The sequence below is a fragment of the Eptatretus burgeri genome, chromosome 8, assembly GCF_056783735.1.
Source record: "Eptatretus burgeri isolate ZD-2024b chromosome 8, Ebu_testis_v1, whole genome shotgun sequence".
Classification (NCBI taxonomy): Eukaryota; Metazoa; Chordata; class Myxini; order Myxiniformes; family Myxinidae; genus Eptatretus; species Eptatretus burgeri.
Window position 1 is genome coordinate 23,544,360 of NC_140968.1, and position 23,541 is coordinate 23,567,900.

Sequence of the window (23,541 nt, forward strand, 5' to 3'; positions counted from 1 at the left end):
TTGGTGGTTGTTTTCCTGAAAAATGCTTTTCTGATTGCTGTCATATTACTGGTTTGCAAGTCAGTCTTTTTTTTTCTATTTTTCTTTTTGTTAATCATTGGAACCTCATTCTACAGGAAAAGTTTATAACTGAAAAAAGCTGGACTTGCTGGTTGGTAAAGCCGACGTTTCGGCGAGCATCTACCCGCCTTGGTCACGGCAGATGTTAAAGTGAAGAATAAGCTTGAGCATCGCCACATGACCTCGGCTATTGGGAAGGTGAGTTTGTCTGTAGACCAATCCGGGCATCATGGGATGATTGCCGACGGTGTGGAAGAGATGTTGTAGCTTTGTCCCACGTATGAGAGATGGTTATTCAACTTTTTCCCAAATGGATTCCTTTGTACCTCAAGCAAACCACTTTTTTTTTGCTCCAAGATGACCACTTGTCTTGTGAAGGCTGTGACCATGCAGGTTCAAGTGCATATATACAGCAGAGTTCAAAGCCTCTTCATAAGCTGTATAACGATGTTGGTTCATCTGGGCTTCAAGGGTTTTCCGAGTTTCTCCGATGTCGGTCTTCGTGCATGATGGGTCTCCACATCTGATGCCATACCCCAAGTCGCATTTCTTGTCCTTAACATGAACTAACTGGCTGTGAACAATTCTGCAAGGTTTGTATGATGTACCAGTGCCAAACTTGGAGAAGGATCTTTTCACTTTCTCAGATAGCCCAGCCACATTCGGAATGGTCACGTGTCACATTTTCTTAAGCTGTGTCCTGTTGTTCACCAGACGTGATGTTTTTTCTACTTCCTGCTTTTAAAAAAAGACCAGAGTAACCTCTAATTGTGGAGCCTTCACAAGGTAGTCTGTGAGCTTAAAAAAAAAAAAAATTCTGTCATCATCAGGGCAAACTGCCATTGTTCCCTCACAAAATGGCAAAATCTGCAGTCTTTGAATTTGAATCCTTGAAAAAAAAGTCACGTAATTTGGCCAACATGTTTTATTTTTTAGACATGGTCTCAGCAAAAATGTCTCGTGGAATATTAGGAAGGCAATGTGACAGAGGGAGGCAAGGCAATGCAAAGACAGTGCGCCAACAGGTGGATGTAAGAAGCAAGGGAAAAAGAGGATTTGCTAACCTGTGAGTAAGAGGGCTTGACTACAGAACAGTTCGTGGAGGTTAAAAACATTGCAGGTGGAGAAGGATGAGATGGTTGGTGTATTGCCACTTTGAAACCCTGGAGGGAAAAGTAGGATTGCACACTTGAGAGAAAAGAGGAACAAAGGAATGGAGGTGATCACCAAGTCTGGATTTTTTGTTTGTTTGTTTAACATGGAATTATTTGCTGGAAGAGGAATTGCATCCTTGAGGAATTGCAGAGGGTCAGAGGGTTTAAATATATATTTTTTTTAATGTTGAAGGCTCCAGTCATGGACTATAAAGTCCTCATCGAGGCCAGGCCTGAAATTAGAAATGCAGAGATAGAAAAGTGAAGAAAGAGAGAATAGTCTTCGAGCTTTTGAGGAGGTTAAAAAAAAAATCTGCTTTTTGAAAAAGGGAAGGTCGTAAGGGTTTGAGAAGGTAAAGAGTTCGAGTTTAGCAGTGAAGGGAAGAAACAAATATCACGGTCCACCCTTGAGATGCCAATGGACATGCAATGATCATGTGATGTGGCTTGTTGAGTATTTTGTGGTCTCGCTAATTGCAGAGGTACACAAGCAGCAACTTCTTGGGAGCAGAAACCAAAGTAATATCGAAAGAAAAGAGAGCCAACTTTGCGGCATAATTTGAGCGAGTTGAGTTTTGAAGTCAGATTGGGAGAGGTGACAAGTTGAACACCTTTGGATTCAATTCTGTCCAGATAGTGTGTGGAGCGAGAACCCACCCAGACATGAGAGCAGTATGCAACACAAGGATGAATTGATCCTTTGTATAGTTGAAGCAACTGTTCAGGGAAGAAGCATCTTCGACATCTGAACAGGACTCCTCGTTTCTTTGAGGCATACTTAGCTTTAACGAAATGTGTGGATTCCAGGATAAATGTGACGTTGGGGTAATACCTCGTCGAGTTATTGTATCACGTGGTGTAGTTGTGGAGCTTTCAAAGGAGATTAGAGAATTGAGAGAAGTTTTAGAAGCATTAAACAAAACTTGCCTCACTGGAAAATCTTGACCAAATCCAAATTTAAAGAGGTGACTGTGATGAAACGAGATGGAGATCGAGTGAGGGAAGATAGGGCTGATGGGAAAATCATAGAGGAATGTAATGTTGAGTCATCAGCAGAATAATGCATTTGGTTATTTATATAAGAAAGAAAGTCATCGATTAAAAAGAAGAGTTGTGGAGACAGGACAGAACCTTGAGGGATACCGCTGTTGATAAGGAAGGAGGGAAATATTGAACCATCAACAATTACGGAGATAGAATGGTCAGAGAGAAAGCTCCATGGGAGAGCAGAGTGGAGGAGGAAAGCCGAAAGAGGGAATCTCGGATATCAAACCCTGATGTCAAACTCTGTCAAAGGCTTTTGAGATATCAAGGCCCACATCGAAGGATTCCTCAAGTCTTTCAGAGAAGAAGCCCAGGTATTCATAATGTGAAAGGATATCACTGGTATATCTTGCCTCATGAAAGCCTTATTGATGGTCAGATATAAGACAGATTCAAGATGCTTAAGGAAATGAGAAGACATTGGGAAGAGTGGAAGGATTAGGATTGCTGAGATTCTTAAAAGAGAGCATGAAATCCCTCTGAAAATACAAACACCACACAAAATACACCACATACAACAACATAAATACCACACAAATACACCACATATAACTGCATAAACACCACTAAAAATACACCACATAAAACTACATAAACACCACACAAAATACACCACATAAAACGACATAAACACCACACAAAACAAGTCCTGGTGAGGGGAGAGAGAGACAGAGAGACAGACAGACAGAGACAGAGACACAGAGAGAGAGAGAGAGAGAGAGAGAGAGAGAGAACGACAGCAGAGAGAGAGAGAGAGAGAGAGAGAGACAGACAGACACAGACAGAGAGAGAAAGAGAGAGAGAGACAGAGAGACGGACAGAGACCCAGAGAGACACACAGAGAGAGACAGCGACACAGAGACATAGAGAGAGACAGCGACACAGAGACATAGAGAGAGACAGAGACACAGAGAGAGAGAGACAGACAGACAGAGATACAGAGACAGAGAGAGAGGGAGAGGGAGGGAGAGAGGTGGAGCGAGAGAGAGAGACAGACAGAGACAGACAGACAGACAGACCGACAGACAGAGATACATACACAGAGAGAGACAGAGACACAGAGAGACGGACACACACAGACAGAGACAGAGAGAGAGACAGAGAGAGAAAGAAAGAAAGAGAAAGAGAGAGAAAGAGAGAGAAAAAGAGGGACAGAGACAGAGACACAGCAAATAATGCCAAGATATCTTGCCGTGTTTTACCCCCAGGGGATCTTTGACTGGTTGAGGGTTAAACATGACCATCACCGTCGTGCCTCCACACAAAGCGCCATTTCCTGTGTGTTTTGTATTTTACGGCGATGGCCCCGCTTCACACAGGAGCAGCTTAGGTTTCATTGGTTTGTACTGTGACCTCCTGAATCAAATAGTACAGACAACTGACTGAAGTACAACACAATGACTGAGACTGCCGGTACAGCAGGGGAGAATGCTGTTTGCTTCTGGTACTGGAATAACTGAAGAGTGGAGGGATGAATGCTGGAGTGAAATGAAAAACCAAGGTTCGAGAAACATGGAAAGGAACCTTCCTTCAGTTATCGCAATGAGAAGAGAAATTTCAAATAATGATGACAGTTGATGTTTTGAGGACAGGATTTGATTCGATATTGGTTGAAGTTCTTCTCATTGGATCTGCAAGTGGGTTTTGCGAGCTGGTGGAGTGAAGTATGTTTGAAAAAATGAACCAGATTTCTGATTGACCAAGTCCTTTAGTTGATGAGGTGGAAGAGACTATGGTCACTGTTAAAGCTGGAGGTGATTCAGAAGAATATTTGAACTCAATCCAGATGATGGCACCACCAAAATTGAGGGAGAAAAAAAAGTTACACCACCATGAAGACATACATGATGTACAGTTATGAAGTCACACGTGATGGACAGTAATAAAGTCACGCCTGATGTCCAGTTATAGTCACGTGATGTATCGTAACAATGTCACACGTGATGTATAGTAACAATGTCGCACATAATGTACAGTAATGAAGTCACACATGATGTACAGTGATGAAGTCACGCATGATGTATTGTAATAAAGTCACAGGTGATGTACAATAATGAAGTCGCACGTGACGGACAGTAATAAAGTCACACGTGATGTACAGTAACGAAGTCACACGTGATGTATAGTAACGAAGTCACACGTGATGGACAGTAATAAAGTCACGCCTGATGTCCCGTAATAAAGTCACACGTGATGGACAGTAATAAAGTCACGCCTGATGGACAGTAATAAAGTCACGCCTGATGTCCCGTAATAAAGTCACACGTGATGGACAGTAATAAAGTCACGCCTGATGTCCCGTAATAAAGTCACACGTGATGGACAGTAATAGTCACGCCTGATGTATAGTTGCAATGTCACACGTGATGTATAGTTGCAATGTCACACGTGATGTATAGTTGCAATGTCACACGTGATGTATAGTTGCAATGTCACACGTGATGTATAGTTGCAATGTCACACGTGATGTATAGTTGCAATGTCACACGTGATGTATAGTTGCAATGTCACACGTGATGTATAGTTGCAATGTCACACGTGATGTATAGTTGCAATGTCACACGTGATGTATAGTTGCAATGTCACACGTGATGTATAGTTGCAATGTCACACGTGATGTATAGTTGCAATGTCACACGTGATGTATAGTTGCAATGTCACACGTGATGTATAGTTGCAATGTCACACGTGATGTATAGTTGCAATGTCACACGTGATGTATAGTTGCAATGTCACACGTGATGTATAGTTGCAATGTCACACGTGATGTATAGTTGCAATGTCACACGTGATGTATAGTTGCAATGTCACACGTGATGTATAGTTGCAATGTCACACGTGATGTATAGTTGCAATGTCACACGTGATGTATAGTTGCAATGTCACACGTGATGTATAGTTGCAATGTCACACGTGATGTATAGTTGCAATGTCACACGTGATGTGTAGTTGCAATGTCACACGTGATGTATAGTTGCAATGTCACACGTGATGTATAGTTGCAATGTCACACGTGATGTATAGTTGCAATGTCACACGTGATGGACAGTAAAAGTCACGTGTGATGGACAGTAATAAAGTCACGTGATGTACAGTTATAAAGTCACACGTGATGGACAGTAATAAAGTCACGCCTGATGTCCAGTAATAAAGTCACACCTGATGTCCAGTAACAAAGTCACACGTGATGTACAGTAACAAAGTCACACTTGATGGACAGTCATGAAGTCACGCCTCATGTACAGTAATAGTCACGCATGATGTACAGTAACAAAGTCACACTTGATGGACAGTCATGAAGTCACACCTCATGTACAGTAATAAAGTCACGCATGATGTACAGTAACAAAGTCACACGTGATGGACAGTAATGAAGTCACACGTGATGTATAGCAATGAAGTCACACGTGATGTATAGCAATGAAGTCACACGTGATGTATAGCAATGAAGTCACACGTGATGTATAGCAATGAAGTCACACGTGATGTATAGTAATGAAGTCACACGTGATGTACAGTAATGAAGTCACACATGATGGACAGTAATAAAGTCACGCCTGATGCCCAGTAATAAAGTCACACGTGATGTATAGTTACAATGTCACACGTGATAGTAATGAAGTCACACGTGATGTATAGTAACAATGTCACGACTGATGTACAGTAATGAAGTCACGCGTGATGGACAGTAATGAAGTCACACGTGATGGACAGTAATGAAGTCACGCGTGGTGGACAGTAATGAAGTCACACGTGATGTACAGTAATAGTCACACATGATGTCCAGTAATAAAGTCACACGTGATGTACAGTAATAAAGTCACGTGATGTATAGTTACAATGTCACACGTGATGGACAGTAATTAAGTCACGCGTGATGGACAGTAATGAAGTCACATGTTATGGACAGTAATGAAGTCACACGTGATGGACAGTAATGAAGTCACGCGTGATGGACAGTAATGAAGTCACACGTGATGTACAGTAATAAAGACACATGATGTCCAGTAATAAAGTCACACGTGATGTACAGTAATAAAGACACATGATGTCCAGTAATAAAGTCACACGTGATGTATAGTAACAATGTCATGCCTGATGTACAGTAATGAAGTCACGCGTGATGAACAGTAATAGTCACACGTGATGTATAGTAATAAAGTCACACATGATGTACAGTAATGAAGTCACACGTGATGTACAGTAATAAAGTCACACATGATGTACAGTAATAAAGTCACGCGTGATGTATAGTAATAAAGTCACGCGTGATGTATAGTAATAGTCACGCGTGATGTACAATAATGAAGTCACGCTTTATGTATAGTCATAAAGTCACACATGATGTACAGTAATGAAGTCACACGTGATGTATAGTAATAAAGTCACACATGATATAGAGTAATAGTCACACGTGATGTATAGTAATAAAGTCACGCCTCATGTGCAGTAAGTCACACGTGATGTACAGTAATGAAGTCACGCATGATGTACAGTAATAGTCACACGTGATATACAGTAATAAATTCACACGTGATGTATGGTAAGGTCACACTTGATGTATGGTAAGGTCACACGTGATGTATAGTAAGGTCACACATGATGTAGTGACAGTCACACATGACGTACCATGACGAAGTCACGCATGATATACAGTTATGAAGTCACGCCTCATGTACAGTAATAAAGTCACGCATGATGTACAGTAACAAAGTCACACGTGATGTACAGTAATGAAGTCACACGTGATGTACAGTAATAAAGTCACACGTGATGTCCAGTAATAAAGTTACACGTGATGTCCAGTAATAAAGTCAAACGTGATGTATAGTAACAAAGTCAAACGTGATGTACAGTAACGAAGTCACACGTGATGGACAGTCATAAAGTCACACGTGATGTATAGTAACAATGTCACACGTGATGGACAGTAATGAAGTCACACGTGATGTACAGTAATAAATTCACACGTGATGTATGGTAAAGTCACACGTGATGTATAGTAAGGTCACACATGATGTACAGTGACAGTCACACATGACGTACCATGACGAAGTCACGCATGATATACAGTTATGAAGTCACGCATGATGTACAGTTATGAAGTCACGCATGATGTACAGTTATGAAGTCACGCATGATGTACAATAATGAAGTCAGGCATGATGTCAGGCAGTGAACAACAAGGGTTAATATCTGCGTTCCCTTCATGAATTAGGGAGGGACCTCACCTGCTTGATGTATTCATTCAAATTATTAAATTCTCCACACTTGGAATGAGTGAGTTCTTGTCAGGATGTTTTCAACAGGGAAGTGACAGATGGACAAGCATGGACACAAAAAGGATCCAGGTTATGAAATAAGTCAATTGAGTATTTATTGTACCTTAGTTATGAAGACTGCTCATTAGAAACAGCTTGAATCAGCCATCTGCATGAGCCTGGCGAATCTTTTTGCATTCCTGGACACCTTATATGGCCGAGTGATGAGTGAGTCACTCCCAAACATGGCATCCTCCTCTCCAGCAGGCATTACTATGACTTCTTCCTCTGCACACACATCAACAAAAGGAAGTCAAAACCACTCAAGAGCATTATCATCATCATCTCCATCATTATCCTGCCTTCCAACACAGTCCTGGAATGAATATCTCGGAATCTCTCTGTGCTTCTCCCTCTCCCTCGTTTTGCATATTGGTTCACGGGTGCCAACAGTGACCACTATTTTCGTTGTGTCTGCGTGTCTGTCTGTCTGTCTGTGACTCTCTCCAGAGCATAGCTCCATGACGTTTGTTACGACCTTGATGAAACTTGGACACGAGCTATATAGACGGCTGGCCAACCTAACCTATCGTGACACCCCGCAGGCATTTCATGTTAAAAACTGGTATGGGGTGCCAAAAGGTAGAAAATGTCTGTTGTTGAGAATTTGCCCCATACCAAGCGCAACCAAATCTATTTTCTCAAAAAAATCACGAAATAGAAGCATCCCTCGCGCGTGCCGTGGCCACGCCCACGGTGTTCCACTCAGTCCACTAATCACTCTTGCGGATGAAGTCGCCAGTGTGTGCAACATGGCGCTGAACAGTTGAGCTTTCAACACGTCTTTTGCGTTGTTTTGCTTTCATTTTGTGTGAAATCTACGACAATTGCATTGTTAAATTCGGGGCAATGTATGAAATGAAAGCTATAGGAATGATAGGTTCGCAAAAACGCAAAAAAAGAGCCAGAACTCGCGTCCACATGTCTGTTCTGTTTGAAATCAAAAAAGTGCAAGGAAGTAACACGCCAAGTATCACACGACGGTAAGAATAGGGTGATCACGGTCCTCGCTGAACACAATCGCCTCGGAGAGGAATCTGATAGATTGAAGAGGCTGAACGATATGTCAATACAGGAATCGCCGTTGATGTGGCACAGCTCGTGTTGCTGTGATTTCACGGCTGAAAGTCGATTGAAGAGTCTCAGATCGAAACCACTTTGCGAAGGAGCTGCAACTGGCGGTGGCGGGGAGAGCATGGATTTGGGGGCATGGTCATTGCGTGGAAAACATGAAAAAGTAGACTGGGCAAAATATATATTTTGCCAAGACGAAAGGAAGGGAAAACAGGGTGAGAAAGTTTGCAAGAGTCAAACTGAATTACATGATATCCGGACAATGCATTTATCCCGTAAGATACTGGAACTTTCTAACGTAGACACGGCACTGCGGATTCGTCTGGCAGGCACAGTAGATCTGATTGCTGCTGAAGGCAAATATCATCTCTCATGCTTGATCAAATTTGAGAGAAGCAGAGAAACAAAGACTGGATGTTGGACAAGGTGAAGATAAGGAGCTGACGACCGTATGTAACATTCTGAATGACAGGCTTTCACGTGGATATGTATACGATATGGGGGAGATTTGGAAGCGATTTCAGGATTTATGTAAAGCGAAAAGGACAGGAAATACATCGGAGCTATTTGTCACGAAGGAAAACCTTCACTGACGCGGTGTCTAAGAGACTCGGGAGTAGAGCTGGCTTCATTAGACCCCTCAATCGTACAGCCTCGTTGCTCTTGTATCCCAGTGAAAGGAATGAATGTATCATTTCAACATCTCTGTCAGGAATGCACAGGGATGAAGACTCGGAAGATTCTGATGATGGTAATGACTTTTCGATGATGGCCAGCAATCCACTGCAGGAAATAGTACATTCTCAGAGATGCCAACTTTTGGAAATCAGAATTAGGGAGGATTTGCAACCGACACCAAATAATGTGCGCTAAGCGCACATCTCGAGCACGGAGCGCTCGACCCTTGCGGCGGGGTCCAGGGCCCGCCTTAGGGCCCTGGAAGCTCTGGGGTTCTAGACGCTCTCTAGTGCGCTCTGAGCCCTATTTTGGAGCATTTAACATGTTAAGAATTCCCACTTTTTGAACAAAAAAAGGGGAAAATTGTGCACTTTTTAATGTTACATGTATGTTAATATTAGTAAGTTAGGGGACAATCAAAGATTAACAAAAAGCACAAAAGAAGCAATATTTTTCTTACCTTACTGGCTGGTACTACTGCTGCTTGCTTTTTCCATGGCAGCTTTGCTGAGTGACAGCTGTGTGGCTCTTTTAGCCCTTCTGATTATGTCTTTGCTGTATTCTCTCTGGTAGCAAGGGGGTGCTATGAGCTAGTTTTTCAATTAAGAGAGCTTCCAGGGTTTTGACACTCAAATTGGGACGAAATTCAGTATGATTCTTCCATACAAGACTGAGTGCCCGCTCACATGATGCGTTCGAATGAGGAATGACCAAGATTCCCTTCATCACTTTGCTCAAATTAGGATACTTCTTGGCACCAGTGCAGGGATCTGTGAGCTGTGAAATCCGATGCCACTGCTCATCCACTCTCACTGTCTCAGTAGCAATTGTAGCTATGGAGGCGTCTGCCTGGTAGTGAGCGAATTCACTCTCAAGACTGTCTATGTCACTATCACCGCCACTGAACAGACAGGGGAATTTCTTGATGAAAAACTCCACACAGTCAAACCCCACTTCTTGGTGTAGCTTAACATCCAGCACCTGAGCATGCTTGGCTAATTCATCATCTAGCGGCCAGGTTTTGAAGATGTAATTGCAGGCTTTCACATAATATGAGCGAACTGCACTGAAGAAACCTTGGATGTCTGACTCACTCAGAGTGAAGGTGGATTTCTTGAGACTCCTTTGTTCCCTTGTATACAGTTTGGCATCGTTCCCAATCATGAGGTCCTCATCATTCTTCTGATGATTTCTGTCAGAGAAGGGTACATTTACCAGAGCAACCGATGACACCGATGGTTTCAAAAACCGTACGAAGATATCTTTCAGAAGACCATTCAATTCTCCGTGCAGGAGATGAATACAGGGTTCGTCTCTTTGGAGCAGAAGATTCCCCTTCTCAAAAAGCTTGTTAGCATATCGAAGGAAGAAACAATAGAGTTTTGTTTGTGGAGACAAGAACATCCTGTTGACACGTTTTTCTCTAGATTCCTGCACAGTGTTTGAGGAAGATGTGCTTTTAGTTGTAGAACTCGTAGTACACTTAGCCGCAGGGCGATCACACTTGCGTTTACTGCCAGCAGAAGAGGTCAGACTCGTAGTACCAGATCCAATTTTATGTTTGAGGAGAGAACTTGAGGTAGGTGCAGCCAAGGAAGAAGACCTCTGATTCGAAGGTTTTGCTGAGCTTCTATCAAGTGATTTGGCAAAAGCAGAACTTAACTTGGGTCCTTCTTTGCCTGTAGATGGGACTATCACAGTCTTTCTCGACTCTGAAGGGATCTGCTTTGTAGATGAACGTGATGAAGGGCCGGTGATGCTACCTGCTCTCAGCATTGGTTTTGGTGCTGTCCCTGCTGTCTTCTTCGCAGCAGATACTGCAGTGGTAGTGGTGAATGCTGCTCCACTAGTGCTTGATCCTGCAATGCCAGTACTGGCAGTAGATGGTAGAGTCTTGGCTACATTTGGTTGCATTTTTCTTCGTACTTCTTCTTTGAAGAAGAGGCGAAGTGGCTCCCACTGTTCAATCAGCCTGTCTAGGCACTGACCAAGGGACAGCCACCTTGTTGCGACATGCTTCAGAATCTTGTGTGTCGGGGCATCACAGAGTTCTTGCAGTGCTTTCACTCCTTTGACGCGTTTACTACTTTTGTCCAAGTAGTAGTAAATATCGATGAGAAAGTCATCTAATTCAATGGGTAAGGCCTGAGCCGCCTTCTTGGCCGTATTGTGCATCATATGGCAAGGGCATCCCATGATGTAGCACTCTGGATTTTGTTTGTGGATATAAGCAGCGACTCCTTTGTGCTTGCCCACCATGACAGAGGCATTATCAGCACAAAAGGAAACACAATTTCCCCACGGAATTTTCTTGTCACTGAACTCATGATCAAGCAGTTTGAAAATGTTTTCTCCAGTGGAATCTTGTTTGCACGCAGGCAAACTTAGCAAACCTTGCTTCACAATCCCAGCACTGTTGTCATAGTACGAAATCAGGACAGGATATAGCTGGGCCTCACCACTGTCATTGCTACCGTCTGTAGCTAGGCTAAATGGAGCTAGTCTAGCAATATCGGCAATAGATGAAGCAGTAACATTTGACAACTCACCAATTATTGCTGAAGTTTTTGTTCTTGCACATCCATACTTTGAAGCAACTTTTGAATCTGGAAACATCTTTTGAAATAGAGGTCTAGCATGATCTGAGACTGATATGGGCAAGTTATGTTCCACAATAAATCCACTAAAGAGAAGTTCCGCTCGGGTAACATCCTCTTCCTCGCTTGTCCCTTGTTTGGTGAAATAATTCAGAAGTGTACCGGTACTCGTGCTCGAAGATCTCTCCTTTGCAATGTCTGTGTGCCGTTTGCTTCCAACGTGCTTCCGAATATCATCGCGACCTCCGTGCTCAACTGAAATATCAACGCTGCATACTGTACAATACGCATGATGAATTCCTCTTTCAGACTTTCGAATACACGGTTATTGGAGACTGTATTCGGTCTTGTACTTCTGAGACCATTTCTTGGTCTTCGTAAGCTTCTTTTCTGCCATTTCGTAATCAACATCGAGGGCTTGAAGCATCGGTAACTTCGAAGTCGATGTTCCACAGCTGCAGCGCGACTCGTAGAACTCTAGCGGCTGTTAAACACCGCACGGTGGTCGTGACCGCCGGGCTGGTACGGGGCCCAGCTGCATGCAGTGAGCATATCGCATGCATGTACACTGTGCATACATACCGCATGCACTGTATTGCACACATACCGCATGCACTAAATCTCAGTGCATGATCGCATAAGCGAGATCCAGACCCAATGTTTCGCTGCTCCTCATTTGAATTTGCAATTTTTTACGTACAATTTGGTAGCAGCGAACGTTATGGAGTTACCACATGCTATACGTAGCAGACGATGCTTTTCATTCAATTCTCATACTAGTACATTCTGATTAGTGAACAGTGCAAAAATATCAAAATTTCGGGAGGATAAGGATAGTGATCGTAAGGGCGGGAGTTTGGGTGAATTTTCGGAAGCCTCCCGATGAAATCGGGAGGGTTGGCATCTGTGCATTCTGCTCTCCAATTGCGCAACAATTTCAATAGCCGCCCTGGTCACGAATTAGGATGGCGAGGAATCGACCAAGACCATGTGAATGAGATCATCCCCCAATCGTTGCACATATTTCTCGGAGTCCTTTTCGCCGATGCGATCGAGGATAATACTGAAGCTGCTGATACATGTGCAGAGCTCGACCGCTTAGTCTGTGATATCACACAGGACATCATCTTTCGCCTTTCCCAGGGGCGCAAGCTGACACCCAAACACATTGGATTATGTAGTGTCCGGAGGGCAGTGAGGCGCGTTGAGTCGTGAGGGTTGCCGTAACTCTGTTTATTGCGTGTCCAGATGTACACTACCGTAGACTACCACACGCCTCTAGCGGCGCGAACAACTATATGCATTGCAGACACGTGACTACCAACACCACTCTTCCACGCCCCCACAACACTCTCCGCATTGTGCTTTGCACGCGTATGCCAATACGCGACATTCCTCCCTCCTTAAAGTATGATTATAAAATGACAATTATAATGATAAGCATAATTGGCAAAGCATACTACGACATAAAAAAACAGAGGAACAAAACGACATCAACCATGTAAAATCTTCCAAGTACCACGTCGCTCGATCCAACCCTGGGGTGATGGTCGGGCTGTGAATCACCCAGACGAGATGGCACAAAAGAAAGTGTGCTTCATCTGCACAACCTGTTACAATGATGCCGTTGTTCTCATCTGGCACATAATTCATCCTTCTATCCCCATCACAACATATATCGTGGTGGTGCGAGTGAGTTGAATCCCAAATGCAGTGGACTGGTGCTCGAGTACTGAGTTGCACAACGAAGCCAATGATGTCTGCAGACCACAATAACCATGGCCGTGTTAGAGATATAAAGAGGAAAGTTTGGGAGCACAGTATCACTATGCAGCAGAAGCACTCCCAGGCGGCCCATGCTTACACGCCTTCCGGCGAGGTCGAGGTGACATGATTAGATGAACCTCCTGCGCCCCTGGCCGACAAGCTTGCTCGTCCCCCACGGACAGAAACAGGTAAACATGCTGAGTCCGCCAGACATGAGGGCGCCGTCGCTGGCGGGAGCAGCGGGGAAGGCGGCCTTTTGAAGATAACACCCGGCCCCCGCGAGAGTAACGGGAGGGGTGACGCTGAGCAGCGAACCTGCCCCGGCTCCCCGCCCTTAACCCGAACCAAGCAATTAGCCGGCTCCATTACCAGCCGTCTCACACCAAATTGACCGCGCATCAGCCCCGGGTGCAACACCGCCCCTGCCTCCGACCCCTTTGGACGCAGCAACTCCAGCCGAGACTTCAACGCATGTCCATACAGACGAACAGCGTTGACCGGATACATATCAGGGTCAAACACCAGCAAAAACATCGTCTGCGCCGAGGCAAACTCCTCTTCACGTACAGCGCATCCCCACAGTATAATTCCAACACATGAGAGGGCAGCGAACCGCGGAGTGTCATCAAAGCCGGAGATCTGAAAGACCTCTTTATTCGCAATGATTGTCTACAAGTTCTTCACATCATCTTGATCATCATACTGATCATCATATTGATTGATCCCAACCAAACACATTATGCTCACACGCGGACTGTCGGCATTTGCTTTAATAATGCCATGCTGAATCACTCGTGCCGCGAGAATCAAACACACAACAATTAACAATTATGAACCACGCTGTGCGCACGCCTCTTGGTTGTCACGACGTTGAGGCGACTTGCATGCCGGGCCCCATCTGAACGTCGAAGAGGACACCATCGATGGTCGCGTTCCGCGAACTTCTTGAATGCGACCGGCTCGCTCCAATCCCCCGCTGAAATCGCCTGAACGACACGGGTGTGCACTGTATCATGAGCGCAGCGCATGCGCGAGAGTCTGTCGCAGCTGGCATGGCCCCCGTTGCTCCGGAACCGTATATCATAGTTGCAGGAAGCAATGAACGGAAACCCATGTTGCATCGTCGTGGCTCCTGCCGCCGGGACCTCGCCCTCGGGTCTCGAGGGAGGCCCGGGCCCAAACGGAGGTACATGCCCCGAAGGAGGCACAGGTGCACCTGGAGGTACGCACTCCGAAACAGGAACCTCCTCCCACCGAAACTCTAATCGGCCCGGCATGGGACGTCCAAGGCCACTGGCTGGCGCCATTCAGTCTAGCCTGAGGCTAGCCAGCCAGTCCCGGCCCAAAAGGGCGGGCCCCTCCCCTCGTACCACAAACAATGAGTGTAGGGCGCTTTGACCTTGGAAGACCACCGAGACGTCTGTCACAGCAAGTGGTGCAATCGCTTCGCCGGTGTACGTGTACAGCGAAAAGGTCGTCTTGACCAGGTGAATACCGTGGACGTCACGAGCGGTCTATTCGCCCATGACCGACACCGCGGCCCCGGTATCAACTTGAAACATGATCAGTGCCCCGTTCACCTCGACCTCCACTGTCACTGGTCTTGTTACCTCCGGACCAATTGAAAACAGGCTCAACATCGGCTGCATTTCCTGCTCCGGGCCGCCGGGATCGCTATGCCCAGGCTGCAGGCCGCGCTCCAGGTCGCTGGGGTCGTCCCGCACCTCGCTATCCAAGACCTTAACGGCGGCCCCCGCCATTTGACACACACGCTTCAGATGTCCCACCTTGTGACAATGCAAACACACGGTGTTTTTATATGGGCACACCCGCCGCAGGTGCTGTCCTCCACACCCCCAGCACCCCTGTGTGTTCATCTCGCTGCTCGCGCGGCCGCACTGCGGCATGCGGCCCCGGCCCGCACCGAAAAGTGGCCTTGGACATCCCGTGCCGGGCCGATTAGAGTTTCGGTGGGAGGAGGTTCCTGTTTCGGAGTGCGTACCTCCAGGTGCACCTGTGTCTCCTTCGGGACCCGTACCGAAAGGCGTGCGCGTGGCCTGGGGCACCTGGGTCATCACGTGGACCCCGGGGTCACCCGACATGCCCCAGCTGGGATCACCCGTCACGCCCTGACCGGCGATGGCGCAGACATCTCTGAGTGTCTGCTAGACAGCTGAAGCAGTCTCGACCACCGAGTGGAATGTAACGTCGACACCTCGCATTCGCAGAATCGCCGACACCATCTTCGCGTCTTGCAACCCAGAAATAAAGCAATCTCTGAGTCTAGCTGGACGCTCCTCTGCCGTGAACTTGCAAGCCACGGCCGAATGCTTCACCCGCGCCACGAAATCTGCGACGCGCTCCTCCGCACCCTTCGCGAGGTGATCGAACTGGTATCGAGCCAGCTGCAATGACTTCTCCGGCGCCATATGGGCTTTCATCTTCTCTACCACGTCCTGAAACGACAGCCCGTCGTCACTGGGCTTGTCCAGTGCCACCAAATCACTTAGCAGTCGATAATGTTCCGTTGATAGCGAGGTGATCAAGATCGATTTGCGCTTGCTCTCGTCGTCTACATCATTAACGTGGAAATAGCACCCCAACTGCTCTGAAAACAATTCGAAGTAGTCTCCGACGAAGACGGGCACTCGTCCGTGCGCTGTGCCCCGACCTTCCACCATCCTCGAGACGTCCTGCCGTTCATTCGACGCGAATTCGCAGGCGACGGCGAGATGTCTGGCTGCAGGACTCGACCCGCACCGAAGACTGTGCGTGCGGCCGCGGGCGTGCGAAACTCGCAATGCGCTTCCCTGGGCTCCTCGCCAGGTGATCGAACTCGAACCGCACTAGTTGCGCTGATTTTCCCGGCGCTCCATGCGCCCTACAATCCAATTGCTCCGGCCAAACACTCAAAGTCAACACCGAGGAAAACCAGGCACTCTGCACGCGTCGATCCGAAACAGCCTCGTCGCCAAGTGTAGTGTCCGGAGGGCAGTGAGGCGCGTAGAGTCGTGAGGGTTGCCGTAACTCTTTTTATTGCGTGTCTGGATGTACAGTACCGTAGACTACCACACGCCTCGAGCGGCACGAACAACTATATGCATTGCAGACACGTGACTACCAACACCACTCCTCCACGCCCCCACAACGCTCTCCGCATTGTGCTTTGCACGCGTATGCCAATACGCCACAGATTAGGGATGACAGTACATCAAATGACACAATCTGAGGCCTTGGTGGATCGATTGCATGCAAGTGGTCACTGTATCAGCATCGATACAATCCGGCGCATTGACACGTCCATCGCAAATGATATTCTCGACAGGGCCGACACAAACGATGGAGTCTTTATCCCCGAGGTAATCCGCCCATTCAAGACCTCAGGGCTGGTCCTCAGTTCATGTGCCAATATTGACGTACTTGAGGAAACAATTGACGGCAACAACACTACACATTATACACAGATGGCAGTGTGGCAGCGAGATGACGGAACTGTTTATCACAGAGATGAACCTCGGCATATCGGTCGTACTAAAGCTCTCAGCCAGGAACGAATCGGCAAGATGCACATATTAGAATACACGAAACCTCGTTCTGGTATTTGTCCGTCCCCCACTTTTCCTGATGTTGCCTTCATCAACGTAGAGTCGTGGTTCCAAGAGTCTGGCAATGCAAATAACAGCAAGTCCAACGACTTGGCATGGACATTATCAAGAATATTACATGGTGGTGAGTCACAATCTGTGCCACCATGGGCGACATTTAACAGTCGGGCGACGAACGGGACCTCACCTGTCACCAATGTAGGTATGCTCCCAATTCTGAAGGCACCAGCAGACCATGATGACACAATGACAACTGTGATGACCAAGTTCATGAATATCAGTGAAAAGGTGGAACAGACACACACGGTCATTTTTGCTGACCAACCTCTCTACAGTCGGACGAAAGAACTCGTATGGAACGATCCCGCCAAATACAGCAATGTTATATGCCTCCTTGGTCATCTCCACATTCTCTTCAATTACCTCAAAGCTATTGGACAGCATTATGAGAGCGCAGGGCTGGAGTATATCTGCATCGAGGCGGGATTATTCGCTCCTGATACGATACCAAGCGTACTTGGTGGAAAAGCATACTACCGAGGAGTATATGGACATATTTGTACGTACAAAGCATTGTGTCGCATCCGATGGACCAAATTCATGGCGTGGCTCGAGCAAAGTCATGATATCGCAACAATCGCTTCGATCAAGGCTATCAAGACATGTGCTGAGGAAGTGAGGAACAAATGTCGCAGTGCAGATGGTCTTCTCTGCAAATACGATGCACTGAGCCATGCCATCTGTGCTTTGAGACAAACCATCGAAAGATCAGACGTATTGACGAAATTGGACGAATTTGACCGATGCCGCGCAACTGATCGCAATTTTGAATTCTAGACGAATTACATCAAAATGGTCAGCACACTTTTGGAATTCATCCGTGCGAATAGAGAGGGAGATTGGCAGGCGCACCTAAAATCGTTCGCACAGATGTTACCGTGGCTATGTGCGTATGACCACACAAATTATGTGAGATGGGGACCGGTGTATCTCTCTGACATGAAAATGTTGGAGAATACAGCGCCTGATGCATACAGTGCATTTCTCGCCAGGAACTTTGTGGTACAATGCAGGAAACGTCCGTTCAGCTCTGTGCCAGTCGATCAAGCTACAGAATGGATCAACCGCATGTGTAAAATATCGAATGGCATAATCGGAATCACCAGGAATGATACTGTAAAAGATCGATTCTGCTTGACGTGGTGTGAGCGCTCCGAAATTGCCCTAGATACCAAACGGCTCCTAAAACTGATCGATGACGAGATCGTAGAGGAGGCGATATCTACGAGAAAGGAGGCTATGCCTGGATGTCTAAGGCATGATGAAGGCAATGTTCAAAATCTGATGGACCAGTTTGAGCGATTCTGTATTTTCCAAGCAGCGGATACACTCCCACCGACACAATCACCAGGGCTGGTGGAGGAATCGCAGGAACCTACACTTGTATCTTTGACAACAAACGATCTCGCCACAATGGGAATACAAAACTTCCCTGTTGTCAGCCTATGAGCGAGGTCTTCGAAGGTTACAAAGTTTTGTGGATAAGAGGCTGGTAACTTGAGAGACGGGTTTCTTCGATACGCTGTCGAGGATCAATTCCAAATCCTTTGCTCATCTGTCCAAAAGCACAGCTCTGACCTCAACAGCCGAGAAGAAATTCATCAAGGCAAACGCAAAACTCATAAAGAGGTTGTTCAATGCAACCAGAGCTGGACGATGTGTCGATATGTCCAGGATTCTTTAGCACGAACTTTTGTCGCTTCCATCGTCGCTCGTCAAGAGAAACAGACAGATGAATCAGATAAACAAGGCTATGATTCATATCCTGACAAACGACGTGGATATCGAAACACCAGCGAATATTCCATCCCTGCAGGAGCCGTCAGCTCTCATCATCGATGGTCACGCCATGATCCAAGTGATGGGGAAGCTGTCTCATTGTCGCACGTTTGCTGACCTTGGTCGTACATATCACAAGAGGATTGTAAAGCTATTTCACCAGTCATTCACTCGCATCGACATCGTCTTCGATCGGTACATCGGAACAGGGTCAATAAAATCGGCAACTCGATCAAAGCGTGGGCAAGAAGAAGCGACCAATCCGAAAAATCATTGATCAAGGAGACGTACCACTGCCAGAGGTATGGGACAGATTCATAGCCCTGGACCAGAACAAAGCTGACCTCGCTAAATTCGTCGCTGAGTACCTCATTTCGACTAATCAGAATTACCCACAGTCTTGCGAGCTGATTGTAGGGGGAGGTTTCGCTGAACCGGAGATGGCGAAGTCAACTAAACGTGGCCAAATTACTGATTTGGCCGCGAACCATGAAGAGGCCGATACGCGCATGGTCACACATGCAGCACATACCGTCAGGGAGAAATACAAGAGAGTGGTCGTGGAGAGCAAGGATACAGATGTATTATTACTCCTCATCCATTTCTTCGGTGATGCAAACGTTGATCTGTGGATGAAAAGTGGGACTAGCAAAAAACGTGTCTATTACCAAATTGCACCAATTGCACAAAAGCTATCGCGTCTTGTCAGGAACAATCTGCTCGGATTTCATGCCTTTACGGGATGTGATGTGACGTCTTCGTTTTACGGATACGGGAAACGGAGCTGCTGGAAAGTGTACGTGGAGCAGCCGGAGCTACTGGCAAATATTTGGCGTGATGGATCCACTGACGAGGCTGAAAAGTTCCTGTGCCATTTGTATGGAGTGGACAACGCTGACGATCTGCTCTCTGCCAAATCCCAGATGGTCGAAAAAGGTCTCCAGGATTTCGAAAAGCTACCGCCAACTTTCGACGCATTTGAGGTCCATCATATCAGGTCAAATCATCAGGCGAAAATCTGGTACCAGGCTAATAAACCTCGGATAGCGGTTGAAGCTCCAGAAGAGACGGGTGGCTGGAAGCTAACAGACTCTGGACTTGAGATCGTGTGGATGCGACTCCCCGCCATTCCAGCTTCTTGTACTGAACTAGTCACTTGTGCGCGTAAAAGCAAGTGTCGAACGAGTGCATGTAAGTGCAGCAAGTCTCGCCAGAACTGTATCCCAACATGCGGGTGTGACGCTGTCAACTGCAATAATGACTACCACTAACTACAGCTATATGGGTAAGCAAATTATATTTCAAACATTCTCTTATGTGCCAACTCTCTTATACAACGTTTTGATCTCACATGAGTTCATCTTACGTGTTGAAAACTCACGTGAGAAGATTACATGCGTCCATCTTCAGAAATTCGAGAAAATGGCCATTTTACAATTGCGGCCTTTCATGTTTTCAAGTAAATCTCTAGTCTAAATTTATTGCTGAGACGAAAGGACAGTAGGCAAATAATTCATACACAGGCATATAGATGTGGCAATGCTGAAACGAAATTCAGTATAACCAAAAAATGAAGAATTTGGCATTTGACCTTGACCTTTGACCTCAAAGGTCAAAGTTTGAGATGGTATGGGGCATATTCTGAAGCTTCACCCTATCATCTTACTTTCGGACATGCATAATCACTTTTAACAAGAAATGCCTACGGGCCTAATTTTTAGACCCCGGAGATAGTCTTGGCCGGCCGTCTAATATATCATGGTCCAGTTGTGTCTTTTTGTATGAGGGGCGTCCCACACCCCTTGTGGGCGGAGCCACCTAGATATCATGGTCAAGTTGTGTCTTTTTGTATGAGGGGCGTCCCACGCCCCTTGTGGGCGGAGCCACGCCCACTTGAACTTTTTTTTTTCTCGCAATTTCATTTCCCAGAAGCTGTGCGTAATGTCCATAAGTACAACATATTAAAAAATCCGATTTGATTTGGTCAATTTTGATGGAAGAGATAGGTTTTTACGGTCGGGCTTCCTCAATATCGTACCTATCGTGGCATTGTTCAATAATGTCCATGAACCATCGTCGCCTCCAGGCTCGTTTCAGTTCACGTTTTATTTTACTTTTCCCTCCACTTACACATCCTGATTTTCTTCATCACCAACTCCCACTATGTCACCTTTCAAGGGAATTGAGACAATTTGGTCCATCAAAGCCCACAAATCCGCACTTCCTGTTCAAATTAAATGAACAAAACCTCATCTAAAGACAAAGAAGAGAACAAAGATGGACTGCTTCATGGAAGGTAGCTCGAGTCACCCGTCGCTGATTGAAAGTGGGATTGTAAACATTTGATTTTTCAATAAATTAATTTTATCGAACATCCAGGTGTTCACAATGACTTCTTTATGGATACATTAACATTCACACCAGACTTCCACCAATTGAAAGATTTGTTTGGTGCTTGTCTGGCTTCGAGTGAAGGAAAATATTAATTTGTTCTCACCACTTCTGAAGCACAAATCAAATGGGACACGATAGACGTGAAGAACATGCAATTCAGATAAAGTTTGGAATAATTTGTAATGTAAGGTAAGTTCCTTGGTAACTTACGTTCCAACCGGTAAGATGGTTTCTTGTACGAGGAAGGTGGAGGAGGGAACGGGCGTCTCTTCTGAGGGGTCTTTGGAAAAACAATAAAAATGTGAAAGATTAAACACGTTGATATGTTCATCAGTTTGATAACTTGTTCAGGATATGGCACAGAAGGAAATGCACTGATAGAATAGGTAACCAGTGAAAAGGTGAATTCGTTGATCTCATCCTATTAAGGGGAGTTGAAATTCTTGTGACCTATCCTTTGTGGGGATGAACGTGTCAATAAGTTAACTTTCCCACCAAAAATATAATTGCAAACATCCTGACAATTTATGATGTTCTTCTTCATCAAAGGAAGTATTTACAGAAATTTCTATAAAAGACTAAATGCCAAAATTTATTTCAACTTAATGTCTTCATCTTGGGATTTGCTGTATCTCTTCCCACAATGTTTCCCCAACATCTCCAAAGTACTGATGGATGCTTACCTGTTGAAAGTCCTGATTGTGGTGTGGCCCATCAACACCATGCTGCTCCTGCTGCTGTTTCAGCCTTCGATCAGAGTGAGGCCTCTGTTTCTGCTGTAACCCTTGAACAACATGCTGTGTCAGCTGTTGCTTGTCATTCCACTGTTGCTTGTCCATTGCTGTTGCTTGCAATTTACAATCAGCAATTTTTTGCACATGTTCTGCCTCCTCTACATCAAGACTTGCTTCTGCCTCCTCTTTGGTCTCGTTGGATTTCTGAAAGGGTTTCCCGAGTTCTTGATTCGTTCCAGTCTCGTTTTCCTGTTCAACTCGTCTGTTCTTTTCCTGTTCGAGTAGTTTCTGCTTTTCCTGTTCTACTCTTTGTTCTTCTTCCTCTCTTCGTCTCTGCTTTTCCTGCTCTTGTGGTTTTTTCCTTCCTGTCCTCACTTTCCCACACCTTGAGTTTGCGTGTGCGCACATCGTTTTCCCTCTTATTAATCCCCTGCTCCAGCTGATGTACCTCTTTTTCTCGACGGAAGAAGTCTTCCTCTTTTAATATTTTTTTGTCTCTAAGAATTGCTCGTTGCCTCCGCTTCTCGTCGGTACATCACTCTGCAATTTCTCAACCTCCTTTTCTCGTTCTCTAATCTCTTCCTCTTGGTGGTACATCTCAAGCTCTCGATGTTTTATTTCCCGTTCTTTTGACCTGTTCCTTTTTTCAAACTGTGTCCGTTTTCCACGCTCCGTTCCCTCATGTTGAATAATCCTGTTCTCCAATTCATTGACCACGTGCTCACTCTTTAGCACCTCTTTCTCTTTTTGTTCCATCTCAAACCATCGACATGTATGTTCCTGATACACGGATTCCCTCCATCGTACAAATTCCGTGAGTTCTCTCTGATCTTCCTCTATTCGGCTCCACTCTGAAGCGTTTTTATCTTGCCAAAACGAAGTTTTGCAAGATATGTTAGTCAGCTTGTATGTTTTTTGTTTTTTTTGTCTGGAATCACGTATAAAAAATTCTGCAGAGCACAGTTATCATCGGAAATTTTTGTAACTTCGCATATCAGAGGCCTATAGAGGTCCCTTTCAGTGCACAAAATTTTGAAGGTCAAGGTCACTTTGGCGCAAATCAGGGGAGTCGACTAAACCCTTATTTTTTGAGTAATTTTGATTGGATCGTCTTCAAACTTCATGGGAATATAGTTCATGGTCTGGCGCTCAGCTGATTAATTTTTGGTGGCGATTGGCCTTGACCTTCATATGTTTTTTATTTTTTGGTCTGTAATCACGTATAAATCACTCTGCAGAGCACAGTTATCATTGGAAATTTTTGTAACTTCACA

At 45.5% G+C, this 23,541-nt stretch overlaps 1 protein-coding gene across 1 annotated transcript; it reads right to left on the reverse strand.

Annotated features, from left to right (window-relative positions):
• Nucleotides 1–6,698: 6,698 nt before the first annotated feature.
• LOC147021317 (uncharacterized) lies at nt 6,699–23,338 on the reverse strand. The gene is made up of 3 exons (XM_085891155.1): nt 22,217–23,338; nt 21,744–21,813; nt 6,699–7,807 (listed from the first exon to the last, which is right to left on the reverse strand). Exons 1-3 carry the CDS (start codon nt 22,673–22,675, stop codon nt 7,665–7,667), a joined length of 672 nt encoding a protein of 223 aa, XP_085747281.1. The 5' UTR covers nt 22,676–23,338; the 3' UTR covers nt 6,699–7,664.
• Nucleotides 23,339–23,541: the final 203 nt, after the last annotated feature.